Source organism: Monodelphis domestica, chromosome X, assembly GCF_027887165.1.
Source record: "Monodelphis domestica isolate mMonDom1 chromosome X, mMonDom1.pri, whole genome shotgun sequence".
Lineage (NCBI taxonomy): Eukaryota > Metazoa > Chordata > Mammalia > Didelphimorphia > Didelphidae > Monodelphis > Monodelphis domestica.
Window position 1 is genome coordinate 76,859,039 of NC_077235.1, and position 23,322 is coordinate 76,882,360.

At 47.5% G+C, this 23,322-nt stretch overlaps 1 protein-coding gene across 1 annotated transcript in view; it reads right to left on the reverse strand.

The window, feature by feature from the left end:
- Nucleotides 1-2,204: 2,204 nt before the first annotated feature.
- LOC103098571 (heat shock factor protein 3-like) overlaps nt 2,205-23,322 on the reverse strand; it is a 65,890-nt gene continuing 44,772 nt past the window's right edge. Inside the window, exons 5-11 of the mRNA XM_007506951.3 lie at nt 22,677-22,758; nt 22,305-22,486; nt 15,441-15,671; nt 11,650-11,755; nt 10,400-10,465; nt 5,206-5,275; nt 2,205-4,097 (exon numbers count right to left, since the gene is read on the reverse strand). Coding sequence (XP_007507013.2) covers nt 3,769-4,097; nt 5,206-5,275; nt 10,400-10,465; nt 11,650-11,755; nt 15,441-15,671; nt 22,305-22,486; nt 22,677-22,758 — 1,066 coding nt within the window. The 3' untranslated portion in view covers nt 2,205-3,768. The remainder of the gene's footprint in view (nt 4,098-5,205; nt 5,276-10,399; nt 10,466-11,649; nt 11,756-15,440; nt 15,672-22,304; nt 22,487-22,676; nt 22,759-23,322) is intronic.

Here is a 23,322-nt window from a genome sequence, read left to right on the forward strand (position 1 = left end):
ATTCAACTGGGGAGGAATGGAGGTCTCTCCCAACTCCCCGCATTTATTCATGTGTGCCCTGCATGGGCTTTGTAGTACAGAACAAGGTAATCTTAAGTAGACCAGGGCCCATGGCCAATCTTTTCCCAATTGTATTCCAATACACATTTGGGGTGCTGTGTGTTTTATGCTTTTAAAAGCCTGATTTTTAAAAGGGGTCCATGAGCATCGCCAAACTGCCCACCCAAGGGATCCAGGACACAGGAAAGTGGAGGTGAATAGGGAGTGGCCGTGTCATGTCAGAGGAGTAGGGAAGAGTAAGCCAAAGCCCAAAGATGGGAGAGGATGGCCGTGTTTGTGGGACTGGCAGAGTCCTGGCTAGTTGGGGCATACAGGAACCTGCAATAAGACCAGATAGTTGGTAAGGTGACAACCTTGGAGATCCTTGAAGGCCAGAGTCCCAGATCTGTGCTTGTGCTGTGGTTGAAGTGACATTTGCAGCCTCTGTAGATTATCTTGTTGCCACTCATATTGATGGCATCAGAACGTGACAAAGATGGAATTCTAGAACCTCAAGACACCTTTAAGGTCATCTAGTCTAGATCCTTCATCAAAGCCCAGGGAATGCTAGTGACTTACCCAGGGCCATACAATAGACAGTGTCTGAGGGCTTTTTTTTCTGCTTAATGTTGATTCGTTTGCATGTATGAGCCCCCCCCCCCCCCGCCCCGTGTCCACGTCCTTGCTTTAACTCTTTTTTTAAACCCGTATCTCCTTAGTATCAGTTCTCAGACAGAAGTGCAGCCAAGGTTGGACAACTGGAGTTAAGTGACCTGCCCAGAATCACACAGCTAGAAGAGGCCACATTTGAACCCAGGTCCTCTTGACTCCATGCCTGGCACTCTCTCCACTCTGCTCCCTTGGTGTAACATTTTGCAGTTTCCTGATAGTCACCCTGTGGTTGGTGCACTTGCCTTGAAGCCCAACTAGCTAGGAGTTAGCTGGCTTCCTCATTGGACCAATTTGCTGATAAGTGTGGCCAGCTGTTGCTGTTTGCATTCAGCTCTGGGCCTAGAAGGGGATCGGAACCAAGGCAGCGCCATTCACAAGGCACAAGGGAATGGGGGTGGGGCATGATGACACCTATTTGCTATCTGACCTAGAAATTAAGTGAATCAACTTTTGCTAAATTCCAGACAAGGGTTCTAGGCTCCTCTCTTGGGCCTCTCATCTCCCTATATAGGTGACCTCCCAAGTATTAGCACTCCATGCCCCTGGCATTTGAATTGCTTTTTCATTGACTCTTCTGTGTAACTAGTTCTCTGGGCCTCCGTCTCCTCCTTGAGGGTGACCAACAGATTTGACTTGTCTCTGTCTTCCTTGCCCAAGAGAGAACTTGAGATAAGGCAATTCCCTCTCCCAATGCAGATGGAACCCAATGTTGCAGCTTGGTCTTAGGGAGAGACCCCAGGGTGTCAGCGCCCAGATCTCAGGCAACTGGACAGTGCCCCATGTTTGTTGATTTTTGCTCATTTAACCCACACCTCAACAGAGACTCCAATCCTTCCTTTCCCAACTGGTCATCCAAGGCTTCCTGTGATGCAGAACTCACTCCCTGACAAGCACTCTTCATTTTAGTCTTTATGTGCCCCAGTTGGGCTATGAGCAAAGTATATTGATTTCATAGCATCATCTTCCTCCTCCTTGATGTCCTTCTGTAATTCTTCATTACCCACAAGGTTGAATGAATACAAGTGCCCACCCACAAGCTTTGAGGCACTGTTCTAGCCCACCCTTTTTATCTAATGCCTTGGCTAAGTCCACCCACTGGCCATTTCCTGAATGTGGTCCTCCCTCTGTTAGCCATTCAAATATCATCTTCTCTAATGAACCCAGTGCTGGGATCTTCAGACAAGGAATTCTCTCGCCCAATGTCTTAAAAATTGCTTGCCTAATATAGTGAGTGTCTGAAGTAGCCCTCAAACCCAAGTGTCAGGACTCTGAGGCTGCCTTCTCATCTGTACTCACTCCCACTCTATTTGGATCCAAGTCATGCACCCCAGGGTTTCTGTGAACTGGGAGAAAGCTCATCTCTTCATCAGGGACCTTAGATGCTTGAGTTATGGGGAACTGTGACAAGGTCAGAGGTCATTTCCTTTTTTGAGTAGGACTGGGGTTAGGGTGACAGAAGAGGTATGGCCAATGGAGACAGAAAGCAAACCATCTGATGGTGATGAAATTCTTTATTAATCTTAAGTAAAAAAAAAAACTCAAGACAGCATTAGAACCACACGGCAGGAGACAACAGTCTTGACAATGTGCGAGTTGCACCAATTGTAACAATATGAACTTTTGTATGAACCTCGGGTCTTCACTTAAGACCTTGAAGATGTCGGTAGATGTGTTGTAAGAGGACATGCTGTCTGGAAGGCAATGCTGCTGGAAGTCCTAATATTTGCCAAACTACGATTTTCCCCGATAGGTATTCTTTCCGGGGAAGGTGCTAAAAGCCCATGAAAGTATGTATAAAGGAAGCAGTAAGAGCACTATAAAAACAAAGCAAACCCCCCAAATGGGACTACAGAAGCAAAGCTAATGGGAAAAATGGGGTGTACAGGGAACTAAAGCAGACATCGTTCGCAGCTGGCGGTTCTCATAATGCACACTACACAAAATATAAATATCTTAGATGTTGAAGAAATGTGCAAACTAAGATGGAGATACCTTTAGAGTTACATTTTGCTACTGGCTTTTTGGTACTTTGGAGAAAACAAAGATGATACTGGAAAAAATGTTGCCCCCCCACCCCCCACCCATGTTCATCCCCACCCCCCACCCCCTCCCTCACCTTTGTCCTCATCCCACCCCACCCCCATCCCCACCCCCTCACTTTCACCCTTACCCCACCCCACCCCCCAACTTTTAAAGCGTCATTGCCTACAAAGGGAGCTATCTGTCTGGTCTACCTAAGAGCGCTGAGCCTGGCCAAGGTGCCAGAATGAAGGGACAAGCTGAATGGGAATTTGGGAAGCCTCAAGCATCAACTTTTTCTCATTAATCTTCCTAAGGGGCATCCAAGGCAACTAGCTTATGGAGAAATGGTATGGGCTTCCTTCCCAAGACCCCCAGGAGCCCGCCTTGGCCTTGGTGGGACTCCTGTGGGTTCTTACGGAAGGCCAGCCCTGGGAAAGATCACAGGGCAACAAGTGGGGCAGCCATATGTAAAAATAACACTCCGTAGTCAAAATTCCATTTTCCATAGGAAAAGAAAATTGTAAATAATCAAACTAGATTTTTGTCTAAGAGTAGAAAAAGAGGAACACACGGTTAGGCAGAAAAACCGACTTGCAAACTTAAGGAAAAAGCTTTGCTCTGTGTTGGAATCACTAGGAAAAGTAACCTGCTTCTTTTGATTCAACAGACCGAACGGGCCAGGCCCAGAGGAATCCTGGGAAGGGAGATCTCATGGTGCAAATGTCCCTGGATCACAAAATATGGAAATCTTAGACGGCTTTCTCACCTACACAAGAACAGCATACCCTACAAATTGCAGCTGAGAATTTTGGCTTGGAATGAATGGGACCCTTCCCCTGCCTCCAGTGTCCGCCACACCTTCCTCCTCATGTAGACTTCTATCCCAGATGACACGAGATTTCTAGTAACCCACTCACACTCCCAAGGGCCTGCCTTTTGACAGTGTGAGTGGGTTACAGACAAATGGCCCAGATGGTGGGGGGCCTTGTGTACTTGGGGAGGAAGGTAGGCGGGGGGGGGTGTAGCCCCAGAGGTTCAGGTGGTGTTTTCCATTTCTGTGGCCTCTTCGATGAAGCTAGCAACAGGGCTGAGAAGCAACAGGGGGAACAGCTTATACTCCCCATTGGGGTCCTCCAAGAGCAATGGGGACTCAAAAGATTCGAGTGGATTCTCAGAATCATCTGACAGGCTAGGGGCTACCAAGCAGAGAGGATCATCAGAATCCTCCAAGAAGGTGGGCATATTGTTGTCATCCTCGAATTCGGCCAGGAGATCTCTATCATCTTGGGGTCTGTCTTCAAAGGAAGGCAAGTCGTCAAACAGCGAAAGCAGAGGGTTGCCCATGTATTGGACTAGCTGCATGTCTGCGGGGAGACAGGCGCGTATTGGGTTATGCACGAGCGGCATTAAAGTCCTGAGACCAATGATCCCTCCAAGAGGACAAACCTACCCGTGGTCTGGCGGAGAATGGGCTCACCCTATACATAGATCCTGCCACATTCACCAAACTGACCATGTCATAGGCTGTTTCCAAGTCCAAGGCCATGCCCAGCAAGACCGGAGACGGTTCATACCTTCTCTTCTGACCTCTGGAGCCAATAAATACCAGCCCTTCTTCTTCTTACTAGGGTCACCCCCTCACAAAGATTACAGGCTTCAGCTAGAAGCACTTGAAAGACCCAGGCTCCTGCCACTGAGGGTAATTATACTCTCTCAACCAGCAGATGCCATAAGGAGAATGTAGTATGGCTCACAGATCCTCGATAGAGGCCCAGTGGTTCTCAGAGACCAGAATCCAACCTCCACCTCTTCCTCCTCCTCCTCCTCCTCCTCATTTACAGGGGACGAAATAGCCCCAAGGAGGAGAAGTGACTTAGCCCAAGTCATACAGGAAGATTTGAACCCAGGGCCTCTGGTGCCAGTACTACAAACTACCTCCCAGGTCAGAGTCCCCCAGTAGAGTCTTGGAGAGCTGCCACCACTCCAAATGTCACCATCCTGTGACTATGTTGGTGACAAGCCTCTGAACTTGGCTGGGTTGGACTTGAGGCACCAGCCAGAGTCTAGGCTAGGCCTTAAAGTCCAGAACAGAGGCAATGTGAGCTGAGGAAGGCCTCAAGAGAAGAGAATTTGGAACAACGTTGAATTTCCTCTACTGTCATGTGTAATAGCCTTTCAGGAGCCCAAGGTGATTTTGTGTGTCTTTAGGAAGTGGGGCATATCATCGCTTCCTTCCACCTGTAGTGGCCTCACACCTGGTTTCGAAGGCCTACGAGGCAAGGCGAGGCAAGGCGAGGCAAGGCAAGGCAAGGCAAGGCAAGGCAAGGCAGAGCTAGTTCCATTTGACGGGTGACAAAACGGAGGCTCCCAGAGGAGCCATGACTTGCTACAGGTCCCAAGGGAGATGACCCAGCGGGGGTGGGCCTAGAAGCCAGGGGGTCTGCTGCTCTCCAGCCTAGGCCTCTCTCCTACCTCTGTTTTCAGCAGCTCCAAATTCATCCATCATTCCGTCTTCTCCAGCAATATCTGGGAGATCCAGGACCTGCAGAGGAACAAAAGGCAGGCAGGCATATGTTTAGCGGATCCTCTGGCTCTTTAGAGACACAATTCAACTCTTAGGAGGAAGAGACCCTCTGCAGAGATAGTCCTGGAGCAGTGGGAAGGATCAGTTCATCTTCTTCTCTAATTCCAAGGGTCTGGCTCTTTGGTGTGCTACGCTCCAGACAGGGGGACAAATCAATCAGGGAAGTGGCTAAGCCAAGTGTATCAAGTAGGCCAGTTGCGATTCTGCCTGAACTAATATTGACCAGTATTTCTCTGAATGGGGACTGAAGTCCAAATAAGCCACCTTGTCAAACATGCCTGGTCTGTCTGACAGGAAGAGGAGAAGAAGGCGGCTTTCAAGTTTTCCTGGCCTGGTCACAGCGGGAGGACCAGTGCCCTGGGAGGGTTCTGCTGGGGCGAGTTTCATCAATGCCATTCATTCCCTTTCCTGGCTGGAAAAAGTAGCTCGGGGCAAACAGGAGAGTGGACTTGAATCAAACCAAAACAAATGAATAATTTCCCAGGCAGAACAGACACATGTGATGAGAAGGATATGCTCGCTTGGCAGAGGGAAGGGGCCGCAGAGCTAACGTGGGCCCCTGTCGATGGGGGCTCTCAAGAGAATCATGGCCTTCTCTTTCAGACATCTGGACTTAACCATCACTACCTGTTTCATGTGTGCCCCCTCTGGGGAGCTGAGGCTGGCTGGCTGTGTGAGCCTGGGACTTACAGAACACCTGCCTACCTCAGGCCAAGCGGGGAGAACGAAGGGATGGAGATGCTAGAGAAACCTGATGTGGGCCGAAATGTCTCACAAACCCTGCCAGGTAGCTGTACCCAATCAAAAGAACACAGAATGATTGGGGGTTCTGGTTTGAGAAGATCGCTCTAGCACCAAAATGAATAGTGTGGACATAAGGTTTGAGTGATAATCCATGTAGAACCCGGTGGAATTGCTTGTCAGCTCCGGGAGGGGGAAGGGAGGGAACACAAATCATGGAACCATGGGAAAATACTTCTTAAAATAAGTAAAGAAAAAAGAACATGGAAACAACGATAACTAGTTTATTAGAATGGGGCCTCCTTTCAGAGAAGACCTATGAGTTACTTAGATTCACAGTTGTGAGAGAACTCCTCACATTGCATAATCTAGGTCAGCATTGGCAAAGATGTGGCACTTGTGCAGAGCTGGCACTTGGGGGAGCTGCTCCATTCCCCCTCTCTCTTCCCAGGGGCAATTTTTGCATGCCCCACCTCTCTGTCCAGGTGCCCAAAGCACGCACTTTCTCCCTCAATTCTCTCCCGTGATCTGGGGGTTCTCAGATAGCTTGAATTTGCCCTCTGGGCACTTGAACTCAGCAATGAGGACCCAGGTCCTTGCTGGGGGGTCTCGAAGAGCAAGTATAGGTGGTTCAGTCCCCAGTCACACAGGACTAGGTTCAAACAATGCTCACTTTCCACACTTCTTTAGGGTCTGTCCAGAAAGAGCAAAATCTGAACATAAGTTGACCATTTCGGTTTGCTCCCCCCACTGGACAAACAGAGTACATCATGGGTAATGCTATGCAGATAAAAGTGGACCGTAGATAGGTGAAGCGACATCGGTTCCCTGGAGACACAAGACAACAACTGTCCAAACAAATGACCCCTTTCTTGGTAATTAACGAGATAAAAGTATTCCTGAGAACCCTACCCCCCCTTACTCAATACCTCCTTATCTTTTTACCTTAATTACTTACTATGCTAGCTACTCTGTTACTATATTCTCACTGTGGAGTCAGTTTGAGCCATCAATCAATTCCTTGGACAAGACCCAATCACCTTGCCCACATAAAAACCCAATCAGAGAAGGCAGCACAATTTTCCAATGTGCTCCAACTCAAGGGCTGCTCACTTGTATGGGACCTTCACCTGCAACCCTCCTCCTTTGTGAGATAAAGGGGTTGAACTAGATGGTCTTGAAAGTCCCTTCCTAATCTAGCTCTGACACACTCTGTTCAAAGGCTCCTCCTGTTTTTCAAATTCCATGATAATATGAAAAGGAGCCCCCTGGCCACTAGAATCAAGGGCAGAAGGCTCTTTTGCTATTCAAGAGAAGAACTCCAGTAAAATCACTTAAATTCAAATGAGACTAGACCAAAGGCCTCATCTGTACAATTTAGGATATCAAGCCACAGAGAAGATGGCAAAGAGAATGGCTAGACTACTGAAGAGAAGAGCCTGTTTTCAAGCAATTCACAGCTAATATGTTCATTGCAAACACTTCATAATAAGGTCCCAAAAATGTATGACATGGCAAACTTTGGGATGGAGTCTGTGAAAAGACCTGAAGCTAGAAAAACCAGCCCTTCAGACTGCAACTGATTGGGATCTGTCTGCACTACATCGGTGATGTGTGTCCCTAATTCACCACTAAGAGCCAGGGCTGGGAGCCCCAACCTCCTTTGCAGGACAGAAACCTGACAATCTCAAGAAGGGGTATGTGAAAGATGAAAAGAGAGCAGGAAGTAGTGGCAGTTAAGAATTCATTCTCATCACAGTCCTCCTCTGCTGGGCAAATTCAGGGCCCTTGATATCTTTCTGATGAAGCCTTCAATGTCTTGACCTGGCCTTCAAGGATCTCCAAGGTTGTCACCTTACCAACTATCTGGTCTTATTTCAGGTTCCTGTATGCCCCAACTAGCTAGGACTCTCTGCCTGCCCCACAAACACGGCCATCCTCTCCCATCTTTGGGCTTTGGCTTACTCTTCCCTACATCCTTTCTTTACTCATCCTCTGACATGACACAGCCATTCCCTATTCACCTCCATTAATGCTAGTGCCTTCCCTCTGAGTCTACTTCTATGGACCCTGTCTACATCTTGTCTAGACATAGCTGTTTGCATTGTTGTCTACCCCGTGAGACTGGGAGCTCCTTGAGGGCAAGGACTGTCTTTTGCTTCTTTGAATCCCCAGAGCTTAGCACAAGGCCTGGTACATCACTGTGACAGCCTGCTCCCAGATTGGAAGCTCCCAATTGGCAAGGGCAGTGTATCCTGGACACTTTGTCTCTACTAGTAGCAGGCAGCATAATGTTACACTTTTATCTGTTAAAAGGGTTCACATTTATGGATATAAATGGGATGGAATCCAATTGTGCCCCAAGGAATGACTAATCTGAAGAATGAAGGGAAATATAGGAAGCTGGGCTTGAAGCAAAGGCCAATGCTCACAGGATGATGATGATGACTACAGACACAGGAGCAATCATTGAAGGCCAAAACTTGGGTCCTGGAAAGTGCCTACAAGTGGGGCCTTGAGGGGAGGGATTTAGCACACACTGCTCATGTTGTTTGGTTTTGCAAACTGTTCTTTTCCCTCTTAACTCTCTTTTACATGGGATGGCAGGCTGGGTAAGGAAGGCATATATTCCAAAATGAAGGTGAAGTCAAGAGTTTGCCTTTACCAAACGCCAGCTATCCTAGAAGAAGATTGCATGTGTTACCAGTCATCATCACTGTACTCTCTTGCTCTCTTACTTAACTATATTAACTATACTTGGGGATTTGTAGAGACGATTTGCTGAAACAAACTCAATCAGTAACAATTTGGTGTAAACAAACAGATGCATCCACATTTAACTAATTTAAATTCTTCCCTCTGCTCAATGCCCTCCATGCTCGAAATCTATGTGAGGAAGGAGAAGAAACATCTCCATCTTCTATCCAGCTGCCTAAATGAGCCCAGGAATGATCCCATCACCCAAGAAACTCCAGATTCCCTATTGCCTCTGAGATAAAGAACAATTCAGCTCTGAGTTCCCTCTCCAGAACACTCCAATGCTGTTGCTGTTGTTGACTTCTTCTCCTTCTCCTTCTTCTTCTTCCCCTTTTGGCCCTAGGCATCGTGCCTGAAATGGTCTGTCCCACCTGCTTTTGAGACTCAGTTCAGATGCCAACTTCCTACAACGTGACTTTGCTGAATCCACAACTTCTACGCCTGCACAAGCATGTCAATGCCCTTCCAAAGGCCTCAGCGCCCTCAATTGTAGAAGGAGAGGTTGGTCTTGAAGGCCTGAGATCCAGTGCAGCTCTTGAGCTGGGGTCCTCAGATCCCACATGAGAAGCAAGTGTCATCTGGATGGAGTCAGCAAAGTGAGCTGTGGGTCTCTTTGGGCCAGCTGGGTTCTGGGAAGCTGGTTTTTGCTCGAGTAGAGGATAGGAATGAAAAATGTATGTCCTATGTAGCAGTGCTTTGTGCACAGTGGACAAGAGTCATGTCTATCCACTAGCCACTCCTAAGGGTGCAGACCCCTCATCTTTGGGCCTCAAGCAGCCAGCCAGCACCTATCTCCTTCAACAGCTGCAAATCCCTGGCTTTCAGCTGGAAGGTACCCCTGAAGGCATCAAGCCCAACCTGTACCCGAGCTGAAATCCTCTTTGGATTCTATCAGAAGAAGTGAGGAGTAATCATCATAGTAAGGAGGATGCCACTGTGGCCACCGTGTTGGATGCTTCTAATCACTTGGGCCAAAATCTTCCTCTTTCTAACATCCCCCAAAGGTTTCTAGTCTTAAATACTGGACAGAAGTATGCCAAATCTACTAGTCCTTTCTCCATATCCAACCCCTTTAAACACGTGAGGACAGCTACCTCCTCCCTTCTCCATCACTGAATCCTTGTATGATGTGGTCTCCATTACTCTCAAATAGCCCAGTCTTCTTCCTTTGGCCAGACTATCCCTCCCCCAGATGTGGCACCTGAACAACATGATGGTCCTACTTACGTGGCCTTATCAAGAAGGACCAACCCTCCCGACTCTTGTCTGCTTTGCTTCCAGACTCGTTTTTCCTCCATAAACCCTTGCCTTCATCTTAGAATCGATACTAAGTATTGCTTCCAAGGCAAAGGAGTGATGAGGGTTAGGCAATGGAGACCAAGTGACCAAGAGCCGCATCTGTACTGGCCTTCCGGAGACTGATGGTCTGAGCCCAAATGTTACCTCCCTCTGACCCTTCCTATTACCCTCCCAATGGAGCCTAATCAGTGATAACAATTTCTATCCCAGGAATTCGGCATGGGAACCAATGCACAGCATTATGGGTTGACAGCAAATCTGTATATAAATCGGATTGACACTTACATCATTCATGCTGGATGAGGGTCCTGCTTCATTCATGTTCAGGTCTGGAAATTCAGGAGTTGAAGCCTGAGGAAAATCAAAGTTAATGTCAACACGGCCCTTTAAATCCCAGAATTTCAGCCTGATGACCGTGGCAGGAGAAGAGATTTCGGGAGGGGGTGGGTGTGGATTTTTCCATTTCCGGTGGGAGCCCTTATATTGGAAACTGGCAAATGTACCAAGTTGAGACTTGTTTTGTTGCTTGTCTAGACTCAAGAAAGGGAGAGAGAAAAGGCTAATGACATGGATGAAACTTGAAAAAGTTGGGCTGGGTGTACAATTTTCCCCCCTGGTGAGCCAGGTGTGAAATACTGACCAACCTGCCCCTGCTTGTGGACAAAGGGAACACGCTGGCAAGAAGGGGAGTTCTGGATATTGGAATCAGACCACACACTTGGTAACTGGAAACTTTCCATGACTATGTACGTATGGGCTGCTGAAAATGCAACATTGAAGGGAATTTCTGTTCTGAATGTCGTCCAAGCCTCCCCCGGCTGGGGTGGGGGTTCATCACCATCATCACAATAAGGGGAAGGCCATCGTGGCCAGTTGAAGAAGAATGGCACAGACCAGCTAGAATCCATTGCTCATGTGCATCTGTTGCTTTGACTAAAGACGGTTTTGAGTGAATTGGGCAATGATGAGAACAAGGTGGCCAAGACGTGCCCCGTAGGCTAGTTCAGAGAAGGCCTGTGGCTTCTCTCCATTTTCCAGTTCAGAGATAAGAGGCAACAGGCTCCACTGCTGGGCAACTACAGCAACAACAACCTAGGGGTTGAGGCCTGAGTTTTTGCTCCTGGCTCAGCTTCTCAGTTTCCTCAGCTATGAGATGAGGGTGAGCATTCTGCCCCTGCTGTCTGTGTGGGACAGGGACAGGAAAATGATCCAAGTGTCAGAGAACAGTCAGTCATCACGCTATTCTTTTAAAAATAAAACCCCTTACCTTCTGCCTTACATTAAGAGAGAGAAGAGCAGTAAGGACCAGGCAAGTGGGATTAAGTGACTCACCCAGGGTCACATAGCTAGGAAGTGTCTGAGGCCAGATTTGAATGTAGGACCTCCTGTCTCCAGGCCTGGCACTCTATCCACTGAGCCACCCAGGTGCCCCTGCATCATGTTCTTAAAGGAGTGAAGAGAGCTAAGGCTCAAATACAAATGTTCATGAATCCCAGACGCCCCGTCCAGGCCCCGGAATAAACAGCTGCCCTCACCTCAAACATGAGTCCAGTGTCCTCAGCCAGTTTCCTCGCAGCCAGCATGGAGTGTAGATCCTCCAGATTAGTTTCAATACAATTCATAAAATCCTGCATCTCATCCCTTAAATGAAGAGAAGAGGGGAAGTGAAAAATCTGGGCTGAAAGGCAAATGAAGGCCAATGGAAAACATGGGAACTGAGTTAAGTCTTGAGCCCACCACCACAGGACATCCTTGGGCAAATACCACAAAACATAAATTTCACAGATCGTGGCACGTCCTAGAACATGAAACCACCAACCATATGGCCTTCTCCACTCAAAGGGATTTCATGGCGAGCCTACAAAGGCTGCTGCTATTCAGGAGATGGCAGCCCATCACTCACTGGTTAGAACTGAGCCATAGTAGCCCCCCTCCAGGCAACATACCAGAGTTCTGAAGTTTGAAAGAGGGAAGGGAGAGTGTGCAAGTGCAGGAGGGGGTGTTCTGTGTACATGTTAAGGCACGGGATGTCTACTATTCGAACGAGGAAGCCCTCCTCTCCGTCTTCTGAAGGGAGTCTTTATTCCCAGGTCAAAGCTGAATAAAAGGAGTGCCCATAACTGAGAGGAAGGGAGGAAGGAGCTGCTAGGAATTTCCACGAGCTCGGCAATTTGGTCTAAACAAATGAGATTCTGAAATGGCCACATTTCTCCCAGTAGCAGGCAGTGCCCAATTTATTAAGACTTTCTCTCGTTGGATAATAGGCGTTTGGTATTAGCTGTTGAAAAAATGAGCAAATTGTACTTTGCCTGAAATCTATCGATCGACGGGAAAGGTGGTGTTCAGAACAAAGCATCAAGCGGTCTTTTCACCACCGAAATCTCAACAGCTCTCAATCTGACCCCAAAGTGCTAAGAGATCATTCATTCCAGGAAGTCCACAGGAAAAGGCTAGGTATTTCAACTGGAGAGTTATTAAGCATCTACTTTAGGGAGACACAAATTGGAAAACCCAAAGGGGCCTCCCATCCTCATGTTTCCAGTCTAGTTCTGGAGGATCCCTTAGGGACGCCAGCAAGTATGACATGAGGGAAAAGGGAAGGACGGACGGAGGGAGAGGCAAAGGGAAGAGCCAGACCTGAAAGCCAAGAAAACATGGCCACCACTTGGGACCGACAAGGCACTGAAACAAGGAACTGTTAGCCTCAATTTCTGGGAGATCCTGATTGAAGCTGAAGACCTAGTGGTGTGCACGGTGAGCCTACTGGCAGCTACTGGAGACCTCCTGGACTGGCTGAAGTGCTCTAGAGCCTTAAAAGATGAAAAAAGGCCCCCTGCCCTTCAGCCACACCAGTCTGGGAAAGCTTTCACTGTCACTGATTTCAGTTTTCTCTCTCCAGAAAGACAATGCAGCCCGGTACATTCTGCCAGCCCCACTGTACCCGCGAGTTTATTTGGCTAAACTGCTTTGACTTTTTTCCCCTCTCATTTTTATTCTTTTTGTAAGGGATGACTTGGGGAGGATGAGACGTGAAGGACACAGAAATGCCAAAAAAGGCAGAAAAATCTATCATTTCATGAGATCTCAGGAAGGAAATTCCATTGAAGCCAATCAAGAATAGGCCTCAGGGGGCAGCTGAGTGGCTCAGTGGATTGAGAGGCAGGCCTAGAGACCGAGAGGTTCTGGGTTCAAATGTGGCCTTATACTTCCTAGCTGTGTGACCCTGGGCAAGTAACTTCAATCCCATTGCCTAACCCTTACTGCTCTTCTGTCTTAGAAACAATATCTAAGACAGAAGGTAAGGGTTTACAAAAAAAGAAAGAGAATAGGCCTCAGTTTGCCAATCTGTAAAACAAGGCAGTGAGACTAGATGGTGTCTAAAGTCCTCTTCAATTGTAAATTTGATGCTCTAGGATCCTTCGTTCTATTCTGTCCCAAAGACGTGCCATTAGAAAAGAGACAAGGAAAATCTCCAGAGGGGCTGCTACTAGGCGAATGGCTCCTTTCCCTGGGCCTAGCAAAGTTTGCTCTTGCCCACCCTCTCCCTGTGAGTGGGGAGCAGCGAGGGGGCCCAGAGGAGGAGGCCAGTCGGGAGAGCACATGCCCAAATCAGATGAGGAAGTGTGCAAGCTCCGTCCAGCACTGTCAAAGGCTGCTGATGGGGCTCAAAGAGGGCTGGATGGGCCTCTCCCCTGAATGCCATTTCCAGTTTTGTGCTGGGTGGAGATCTGCTGACGCTAGTGTCTTCCCAGCTCCAATTTGGTAGGCCTTTTTGCTGAAGTGCACACAACTTCCTCGCTTCAGGAAATGAGCACATCCTTTCTGCTATTGTTTCGCAGCCAAGCCTCAAATAGCTACTTGCACATGTAAGAATTCGGCCACAGATGAATGCCAGCCCAAAGGGATTCCTCTGGTCCCTCAAGATGGCCTGCCCACTCTGGGCCTTGTCCTTAAGCCCGGGATTCCCCCTCTTTCTCCCTCTCCTGACCTCCTTGTGCACTTGAATTCTTCCTTATTCATCCTTTCAAGTCTAATTCCAACACCCCTTCTCTCCCACCGCCATCCCCTCCCCAGCCCGCTCAGCCAGTCATATCCTCCTTTATTAAACCGTTGGAGTTCAAACACTGCGGTCAGTCAGCTCCACACGGGCAGGCGCATGCACAGGGATGGAAATGGGCCGAAGTGAACATGTGCAGAGAGGTCTAAGGGCCAACTTTGGGCACTGGCACTATTGGGGTGCTTTGCTCTTATTCTTGTTGTGCTTTTTGGTTTTTTTTTTGTGGGGGAGAAAAGAGGAGCTACTTTCTGCTCTCCTCACTATCACACCACAGGTGGCCAAGGACATGGTTTTTCAGAGTCAGAGGATCCGGGTCCAAGTCCTAACTCTTTTATTTGCCAGATGCATGACTTTGGACAAGTCACTTCTCCTCTTGGGCCTCAGTTTCCCTCTTTGTAAAATGATGGGGTTCAACACACTATCTACTTCAAAAAGGAAGTGATCTTTGGGTAAGAGACTACATTTTCCATGCAGCCCTCTACTCCTGTTCTCTATGGGAAGGTTTCTGTTTGCTGGTGTCCATCAGTCCAGTTTGTATCATGGAGGGGGGTGACACTTGGGATCTCAATGGCTAGAAAAACTCCCCCTAGCAGTGTGATGGGCCAGGGCACCCAGGAAGCAGGGTTCAAGGGCATAACTCGGGGCTTCTGGCTCTCTGTACACTAAGGCACATTGTCCCTAATGATCATGATAAAAGAAGCCCAACCCAACGGAAGGGACAATATTAGACAATCCTGAAGCTGCCAGTCTATTGCCCAGGACTCCAGAAGGATTCGGGCCTCAGAAGTCTCACTAGAGACTAAGTCCTTCCTCTCAAATGGGATTAATTGAAGAGGCTCTCAAAGTCACCAAAGACTCTGGACACACTTGTAGCAACATGGAAAGTGGGTGACACAATGCTTTCTCTTTTAAGTCTTCTGTCTTAGGATTGTTAAAGGAAAAGAATGGTAAGTGGCTTGCCTGGGGTCACACATATCAGAAGTATGTGAGGCCAAATTTGAACTCAGAACCTCCCATCTCCAAGCCTGACTATCTATGCACTGAGCCAGTCAACTGTCCCAATACAATTCTAAAGCTAAGACCTTCCATTTGCAGAATGGCTCATGTGTACATCAGCTGCTGCTCTGTTAGAAGACCCCCTCATTTCCTTCTTCCAATCAGAGTGACCCCTTTTCAAGCCCCTACCATGGTGGCCTCAAGGGATTTGAAAGATCAGAAAGTGGGGCCATGGCTCCTCCACTCCCCCAACCCTCTGCTTCCCAGCCGTACCTGTTCATAAATCCCATGCTCTGGTCAGACAGATGGTCGCCATTCAAGATCGAGTCAATGACTGCAGCAGTGTCTTCAGAGTCACTGGTCTGGGAGGAGTGAAGGTCCAGAGGGAGGTCCCCAATGTCATCAGCCTCCAGGGAATCCTCAGTGATTTGAAGTGGGCAGTTAGTCATATCCAAATCCAGGCCGAATGATGGCATCATATGCACTGGAGATATGTGGTCACCCCTGAGAAATGATCCACATGTGGACATCAGTGAGATCAGATGGATTAGGCAACCTTGGTGGCCACATATGGCAAAGCAAATGGCGGCCTTTGAGGCGCTGTAACAGCCATGGGCAACTGAGGACACATGTGACAAGGAATCCACTGGCGAACAATAAATATTCACAGTAGTACCTTCTGGGGTAGCCAAGAGCTAGAAAGAGGAGGGCGCCCATCGACCAGGGAATGGCTCCACAAGTTAGGGCACGTGGATAAGGAATGCTGCTTTTAGAGAAACCTTGAGGACGCCTACAGACTGACGCAAAGTGACGTGAGATGAATTAGAAGAACAATTTATCAAGACAAATAACTGAGCAATACCATGACCAGATGGGACTCAAGGAACTTTGTAGGAGGAAGGGGAGATGCGTTTTCAGGTGTGAGCAGCGGATCGATTGGTTTTCCCCGGTTATACCAATGTGTTCCCATGGTTGCCTTTTAGTTTTGGAGGAGATATGGATAAGTCATGGTGGGTGATGCAATAGGAGTGATACCGAAATAAAGGAAGAAAAGATGATTAAAAGTCCACGGAAAAGAGGAGGAAAGACAGCAAAGGAGGCAGATAAACAGAGGTGTTCAAGCCAGCACGTTAAACTTAACACACTTAGAACATTTTTTTCCTAAAGCCTTCCCTTCTGTTTTAGAATCAATACAATGTATTGGTTCCAAAGTAGAAGCATGGCAAGGGCTAGGCCATGGGAGTTGTGATTTGCCCAGGATTTACTCAGGAAGTATACATTCATTTTTTTAACTCTTGGCCTATGTCCTAATAACAACTCTAAGACAGAATGGCAATGGCTAGGCCATGGGAGTTAAGTGACTCGCCCAGGGTCAAACAGCTAGGAAGTGTACATTCACTTTTTTTTAAAACCCTTACCTTCTGCCTTAGAATCTATACTGTGTACTGGTTCTAAGGCAGAAGAGCAGTAAGGGCTAGGCTAAGTGACTTGCCCAGAGTCACATAGCTAGGAAGTGTCTAAGGCCAGATTTGAACCCAAGTCCTCTTGTCTCTAGCCCTGACTCTCAATTTACTGAGCTACCCAGCTACCCCGCCCCATACATTCATTTTTTTTAAACTCCTACTTTCTGTCCTAGTAACAATTCTAAGACGGGGCAAGGGCTGGGGTTAAATGACTTGTCCAGGGTCAAATTGCCATGAAGTGTCTTAGGCCAGATTTAGACCCAAGTCCTCTTGTCTCTAGGCCTGGCCCTCTATCTGAGCCATGTAGCTGCTCCCTGAAAAAAACTGCTTTCTTTAAAAAAGAGAGAAAAAGATGTAAAGAGTGGAGGAAGAATGTTAGAAGACCCAGGGGATGCTTCCAGAACATGGAGTAGGCCTTCTTCCTGTTTGTTTCCATAGCAAAGTTGTCTTAATACATCATTCAGCTCTGTACCATCACTGCAGATGGCCCTCTATTGCCCCCTCTCTGGGGCCAGCAGAAGACAAAGACAAGAGCTACCTGGTCATGTGGCAGGGAAGGGATGATACTCAGATGAAGAGAGAACACACCCACAATGGCAGGTTCCTCAACATCTCAACCTTCTGTCTTATCAACATGAGTGTGGGGACCAGGGGAAAATGGACTCAATATCCATGTGACCTTGGACAAGTCCCTTGCCGTCCTTGGGCTTCACTTTCTTTCTCTATAAAATGAGGGATTAGACCAGAATGGTTTCTGCCATCCCTTCTAGTTCTGATCTAGGCTCCTATCCTAGGCCAATCGGGTCAATAACTTTGGGTCTTAGCTTTCTCAGCTACAAAACAAGGGCTTGGCCTGGATGCCCCCTCTCTAGGTCCCCATCTCAGATTATGTGAGATCCTCTCCTGCATGGCTCACCGACTGGAAAGTGACAAGCAAAGCCAAAACACTTCCTCATTTCATGGCTGGAAACAGGGAGGATCACAGGGAAGCCCAAAAGAGGGCTGGCCACCAGCTGGCATCATAACTCCAGCTCCTTGGTGTTCCTCTCTTCCTGCTCAGTTAAGGGCAAATCAGAGCACTCCCAGAAGCCACCATCTTCCTGTCCACCTTGGCAGGCAGTGCTCTGCAATGAGGGACTACCATCACCATCTCTCGTATCAGTGAAGTTCCAGGGACTCCAAAGGGCTTTTCTTGCCACCTTAGAGAAGGGACAGTGAGGGTCACTCTTCTTTTTATGGATGGGGAAACTGAGGCTCAAGATAGTGCAATGGCTTGGCCAGAGTCCCAGTCAGTGCTGAAGCTGGGCTTCCTGCCTTTTCCTCCCCCACCCCCGCCACCGCAAGGCCTCTCCAGACCTTAGGGTTGGTCTTTGTATGTCAGTGAGGTAGTTGTCTTATGGTAACCTCCTGCCCCCTGCCCCCTGGGAAGCTAGAAAGGCTGAGAAGCTGAAGTACAGCCGGGGAGGGGGAGAGGAAGGGGAGACAGCTGTGGAGGCGGAGGCCAATTTTCCCAAAGGATCCAATGTTCCTTTGCACTAGGCTAATTAAGTTGGACTTTCCAAGGCTAATTAAGTTGCCTAAGTAAGCGTGATTTTCCATCTCTTCTCTTACTTGCTAGTCTGGAGAGCTGTCAGTATAGCAGAGCTGCCCAAAGGCCCAAAGTGGATAATTGGGGCTACTCCAACAGGATCTGCAGACAGGCCCACTTAAGAACCATCACTCACTATATTATCTCCTAGTACATTTTAATAGCCAACTTAGAACTCCACTTAGATGTTCTTGTTGCTCTCTCTCTGGGGCTGTGGACAGTCAGGGCTGGAGAAGGCGGGGTGGGGCACAGCCCACCTTCCTTCCTGCCTCCCGTTACCCTTTGCCAACTGCCAGCACCAAGACAGAGACCCTTCACTAATCCTAGCTCCCCCTTCCTGAGGGCTGTGAGGCTTCCAATGCCGAGTGAATATTTCCTCTTCCCTTTTTCTCACAGGAGGACATTGAGGCTGAGCTGGGAGATGAGCCGACTCCTTCGGGGCCCCCCAAGCCAGTCAAAGGCAGGCTGAGAATACACATCTCCCGATACAGGTGGCGTGGGAGCTAAAGCTCACCAGACTGAGGGAGGCCATCGATATCTGACTTGCCTCCACCCCTTCCCACCACAATCTCCTACTCCAAAGAGTTCTCCTGAAAACACCAAACCATCTCTCCGCCCCCCCCCATCCCTGCTTCTCCAAGGCATGTGCCTGCCAACTTCCCCCACCCCCTAAAACAATCCCATCCCTTGCCCGGTGCCTCCTGCCCACTGCCAACATCCTGAGGATTCTTCTCGGGCCAAAAGCTGGAATGTCCTCCTTCCTCAGCCAGCCTGTGCTTGGACCACCCAGGCCTCGCCCATCCCCAGGCCCTATTTCTGCCCGATGAGAGCCCTACACAAACAGCCCTCCCTGCCACAGAGGGCCCTTTATGCAGACAAGCTGGAAAAAGCAGCTTTTCAGCCACTGGCCACCCTATTTACATCCCTGTTTTCTTTGGCGTTTACACAGAACCTCACATTCGCCAACAGACTTTAGGGACTTCACCAGGCAGCCCAAGTTTCCGTCTCATTGTAATGGCTTCATTTAGGGATATTCTTTGAACAAGCCTGACATCTGTCAGGCTTTGGGGCTACTTTGAAACATTTTGTTTCCCTGATGAGCAAATGAGATTATCGTTCAGCCCAGTCAGTTGGTGTTAAGTGTCTTGTCTGAATGTGGCTCTGCTGGCCTTGGGGTGAAGGCTGCTGTCCCTCTGGGAGCCTCCCCCAGGCTGGTCAGCCTACAAATGGATGGGGCTGGTCACCAGATGGCTTGGGAGCCTCATCCTGGTGGGGAGGGGACCCTGGGGTCTCAGTGGAACACCTGAGCTTGGGAAGTAGCAGGGAGGGGAAAGAGAACTCAACTTGGAGTGAGAGGGTCATGGGACTGTGTGTCAAGAGAAATCCCAGTGCTAGAGCCAGCAGACCCTTGGAGACCATCAAGTGAAAACATCCTTAACCTATGGGCATGGAAGAAAGATTTAGAAACCAAGAGGCCCACAGAAGCCATCTGGGGAACCAGAGTCCAGCTTGACTCACCCCTCACTGAGAGTGGCAGCAAGGCACCAAGTCTACTGTGGGTTTTGTGGCTCCCACACAAGGCCGAGCCTCCAGAAGGCCAGAGGCCCCATCAGCCAGGGTTTACGCAGGAGCTAGGAAGCTTTTCAGCTACTTGGGGGGGATGACATATTCTCTAAAGAGATCCCTGATCTTCAAAAGGTAGAATAAGTACCCAGCAAAACTGACTATATTCTTGCAGGGGAAAGTGTGGTCATTTAATAAAATAGAAGACTTCCAAGCATTCCTGAAGAAAAGAGCAGACCTGAACAGAAAATGTGATGCCCAAACACAGAACTCAAGAGAATCACCAAAAGGTAATTAAGAAAGAGGGGGAAAAACAAAAACAAAAACAACCAAACTTTTTTAAGGGACCCAATAAGCTAAAACGATATGTATCCCTATAAGAAAAGAGGACACTGGTAACTCTTAAAAATTGTTATGATCGCCTGGGCAGCTAGAAGAATTACACTTAAAGGGAACAGTGACAAACTGTATAGGATGAAAGGACAAGACATAAATATGTGTATATCTATATATATATGCACAAATCTATCTATCTATCTATCTATCTATCTATCGATCTAGAGGTAAAAAAGAGGTTAATACTAAGTGAAATGGAAAAAGAAATAAAATGGGGTAAATTTATGTCATAAAGAAACGCATGATGGGAGTGGGGGAGAACACCAATACACTGGAAGAGTAAAGAGGTTGGAGACAGGAAATACTTAATTCTTACATGCATTGAAATTGACTCAAAGAGGGAAGAACAATCAAATACATTGGGACAGAGAATTGATTCTCACCCTATAGAGAAGTGGAAGGATAACAAATGGACTGGTGGGGAGGGAAGCAATACAAGGGAGGGTGAGGGTGGGGAGGTAGTTTAAAAAGACTGTAAAGAAAATAAGAGGGGAATAAGAAGGGAGGGGGTAGAAAGGGAAGTAAAATAAGGGTGGGAACTAGGGGGACTGATTAAGAACAAAACACTGGTGTAGAAGGAAATAGTAAAGAAGAAAGGGCAGGACTAGGAGTGGAAATCAAAATGCTGGGAAATACACAGCTGGTAATCATAACTCTGAATGTGAATGGAATGAACTCACCCATAAAATGCAAGCAAATAGCAGAGTGGATTAGAATCCCAAACCCTACCATATGCTGTCTACAAGAAACACACATGCAGAAAGTAGCCACATATAGGGCAAAAGTAAGAAGATGGAGCAAAATCTATTGGGCATCAACTGAGAAAAAGAAGGCAGGAGTCACAATCATGATATCTGACAAAGCCAAAGTAAAAATACATCTAGTCAAAAGAGATAGGGAAGGTAATTATATCCTGATAAAAGGCAGTACAGACAATGAGGAAATATCAGTACTCAACATACATACACCAAATGGCATCGCACCCAAATTTCTAAAGCAGAAACTGGTGGATCTCAAGGATGCAATAGATAGAAAAACTATACTAATGGGAGACCTGAACTTTCCTCTTTCGGAATTAGATAAATCAAACTAAAAAATAAATAAAAAAGAGGTAAGAGAAGTGAAAAATCTTAGAAAAATTAGAGTTAATAGATACATGGATAAAAATAAATAGGGACAAAAAGGAATACACCTTTTCAGCAGCACATGGTACATCCACAAAGACTGACCATGTACTAGGGCACAAAAACATTGCAGACAAGTGCAAAAGAGCAGAAATAATAAATGCAACCTTTTCAGATGACAATGCAATAAAAATAATAATTAGTAAGGGTACATGGAGAGCCAAATAAACAATTAATTGGAAATTAAACAATACGATTCTCCAAAATCGGTTAAAGAACAAATCATAGAAACAATAATTTCATTGAAGAAAATGACAATGATGAGACATCCTTTCAAAATCTATGTGATGAAGCCAAAGCAGTACTCAGGGGGAAACTTATATCCTTGAATTCATATACTAACAAAAGGTAGAATAATAGCAGGGCCTTAAGTTTGCAACAGGCTTTTCACACATTAGCACAGTTGATCCTCACAACTGCCCTGGGAAGTAGGTGCTACCCTCACCTCCCAGATGAGAAAACAGAGGCTCAGGCTACAGAAGGGACTTGACCAGGGTCACCCAGATAGTTAAGTGTCTGAGGTAGAACTTGACCCCACAATATTTGCACAGCACTTAGCATAGTTCCTAGTACACAATGGACACTTAACAAATGCTAGTTCCCTTCCCTAACTCCAAGTTCAGTGTTCTAATAGATAGACCAGGGTAGGCTCCAGCTGAGGTAGGAGTGAAAAGCCCATATTCTATTGACATGCTAACTTAAGAACAAGTTTGGCCCTCTGACCAGTGTAGTAAATAGAGTATTGGATTTGGAATCAGGAAGACCTGAGTTCCCATCTCACACAAAGCACTTATTAGCAGTGTGACCTTGGGCAAGTCCCTTCCCCTCTTTGGGCCTCTGTTTGGACTGGATAATCTCACAGCCCTCTCATTCTCAGTCCTGACTGTCATCTCTCTCACCAAAAATCCCAAAGGAGAGACAAAGAGGAAATTTGCACACTTACCCTTCAAGGAGGTCTGACGGTTCTCCAGAAAAAGATGGAGATCCAATTAAATTCAGAGTTTGAGATGGAGATAATGGAGTAACAAGCCCAATGAGGCCATCATCCACAGAACTGGTGACATCTTGAATCATGATCGCACTGGAGTCATTGTCAACTGAAGGACCAGAGTCTAGCACATCCTCCTAAACAGAAGCAATGTGCAGAGGAACTGAGGATTAATAGCCCATCTTATTTCAACATCTGCTTTTCCACAGCTCCGATGTGATCTGTTCCCCCTCAAGAGCAGGGGAACAGAGAGATACAAAAGGGACTGAAGAATTCAGTGGCACCTCAAACCCCCCTCCCCACCATCACTTTCTCCATCAAACTCACAGCTTCCCCACTCTCCACGGGGATCGGGGCACACTGGCAGCTGAGCTTCGAAGGCGGGGAACCAGACGCATCTGGCAATGACCTGCAATGACACCCCATTTCCAGGCACAATTAGTGATAAGAATCCCAGTGTTGGGCACACAGACTCTGGGAGCTTGAGCTCGTGATCCTGGCCCTGACTAGAGAGGATTTTTGAGTCTCTGTTCAGGAACAACCTTATGGAAGAGTTGATTAAAATTCTATGGTATGACACTACAAGGATTGGATTCCTTTTTTAAGGTCCTGGGGTTTAATCAATTCTGATATTGGGAGTGGCCAGGAGCACCGAGGCTTTGTTCACAGAAGTCATCTTTCATTGCTTTAGTCAGTCTGGAGGACCAGCCCCCCAGTCTGTCTTGAACCTCCTTTTTCCAGCCTTGTCTCACACGAGTCTCCTTCATGGGAGAGGCAACATCTCCCAGCTCAAAGGGGGCCAGTGTTGGGAGTCAAGAGACCAACCCTGGATCTCTCAGAGCCAGGATTTCCTCTCATCGGTGAAATGGGAAAGTGGTTGTATTCCCTTTTGGGGTTATTGTGAAGAAAGCACCTTGCAAAGTTTTTTGCAGGCCCTACCATGACCCTTAGGGAAGATCAATGCTCTCCTTTG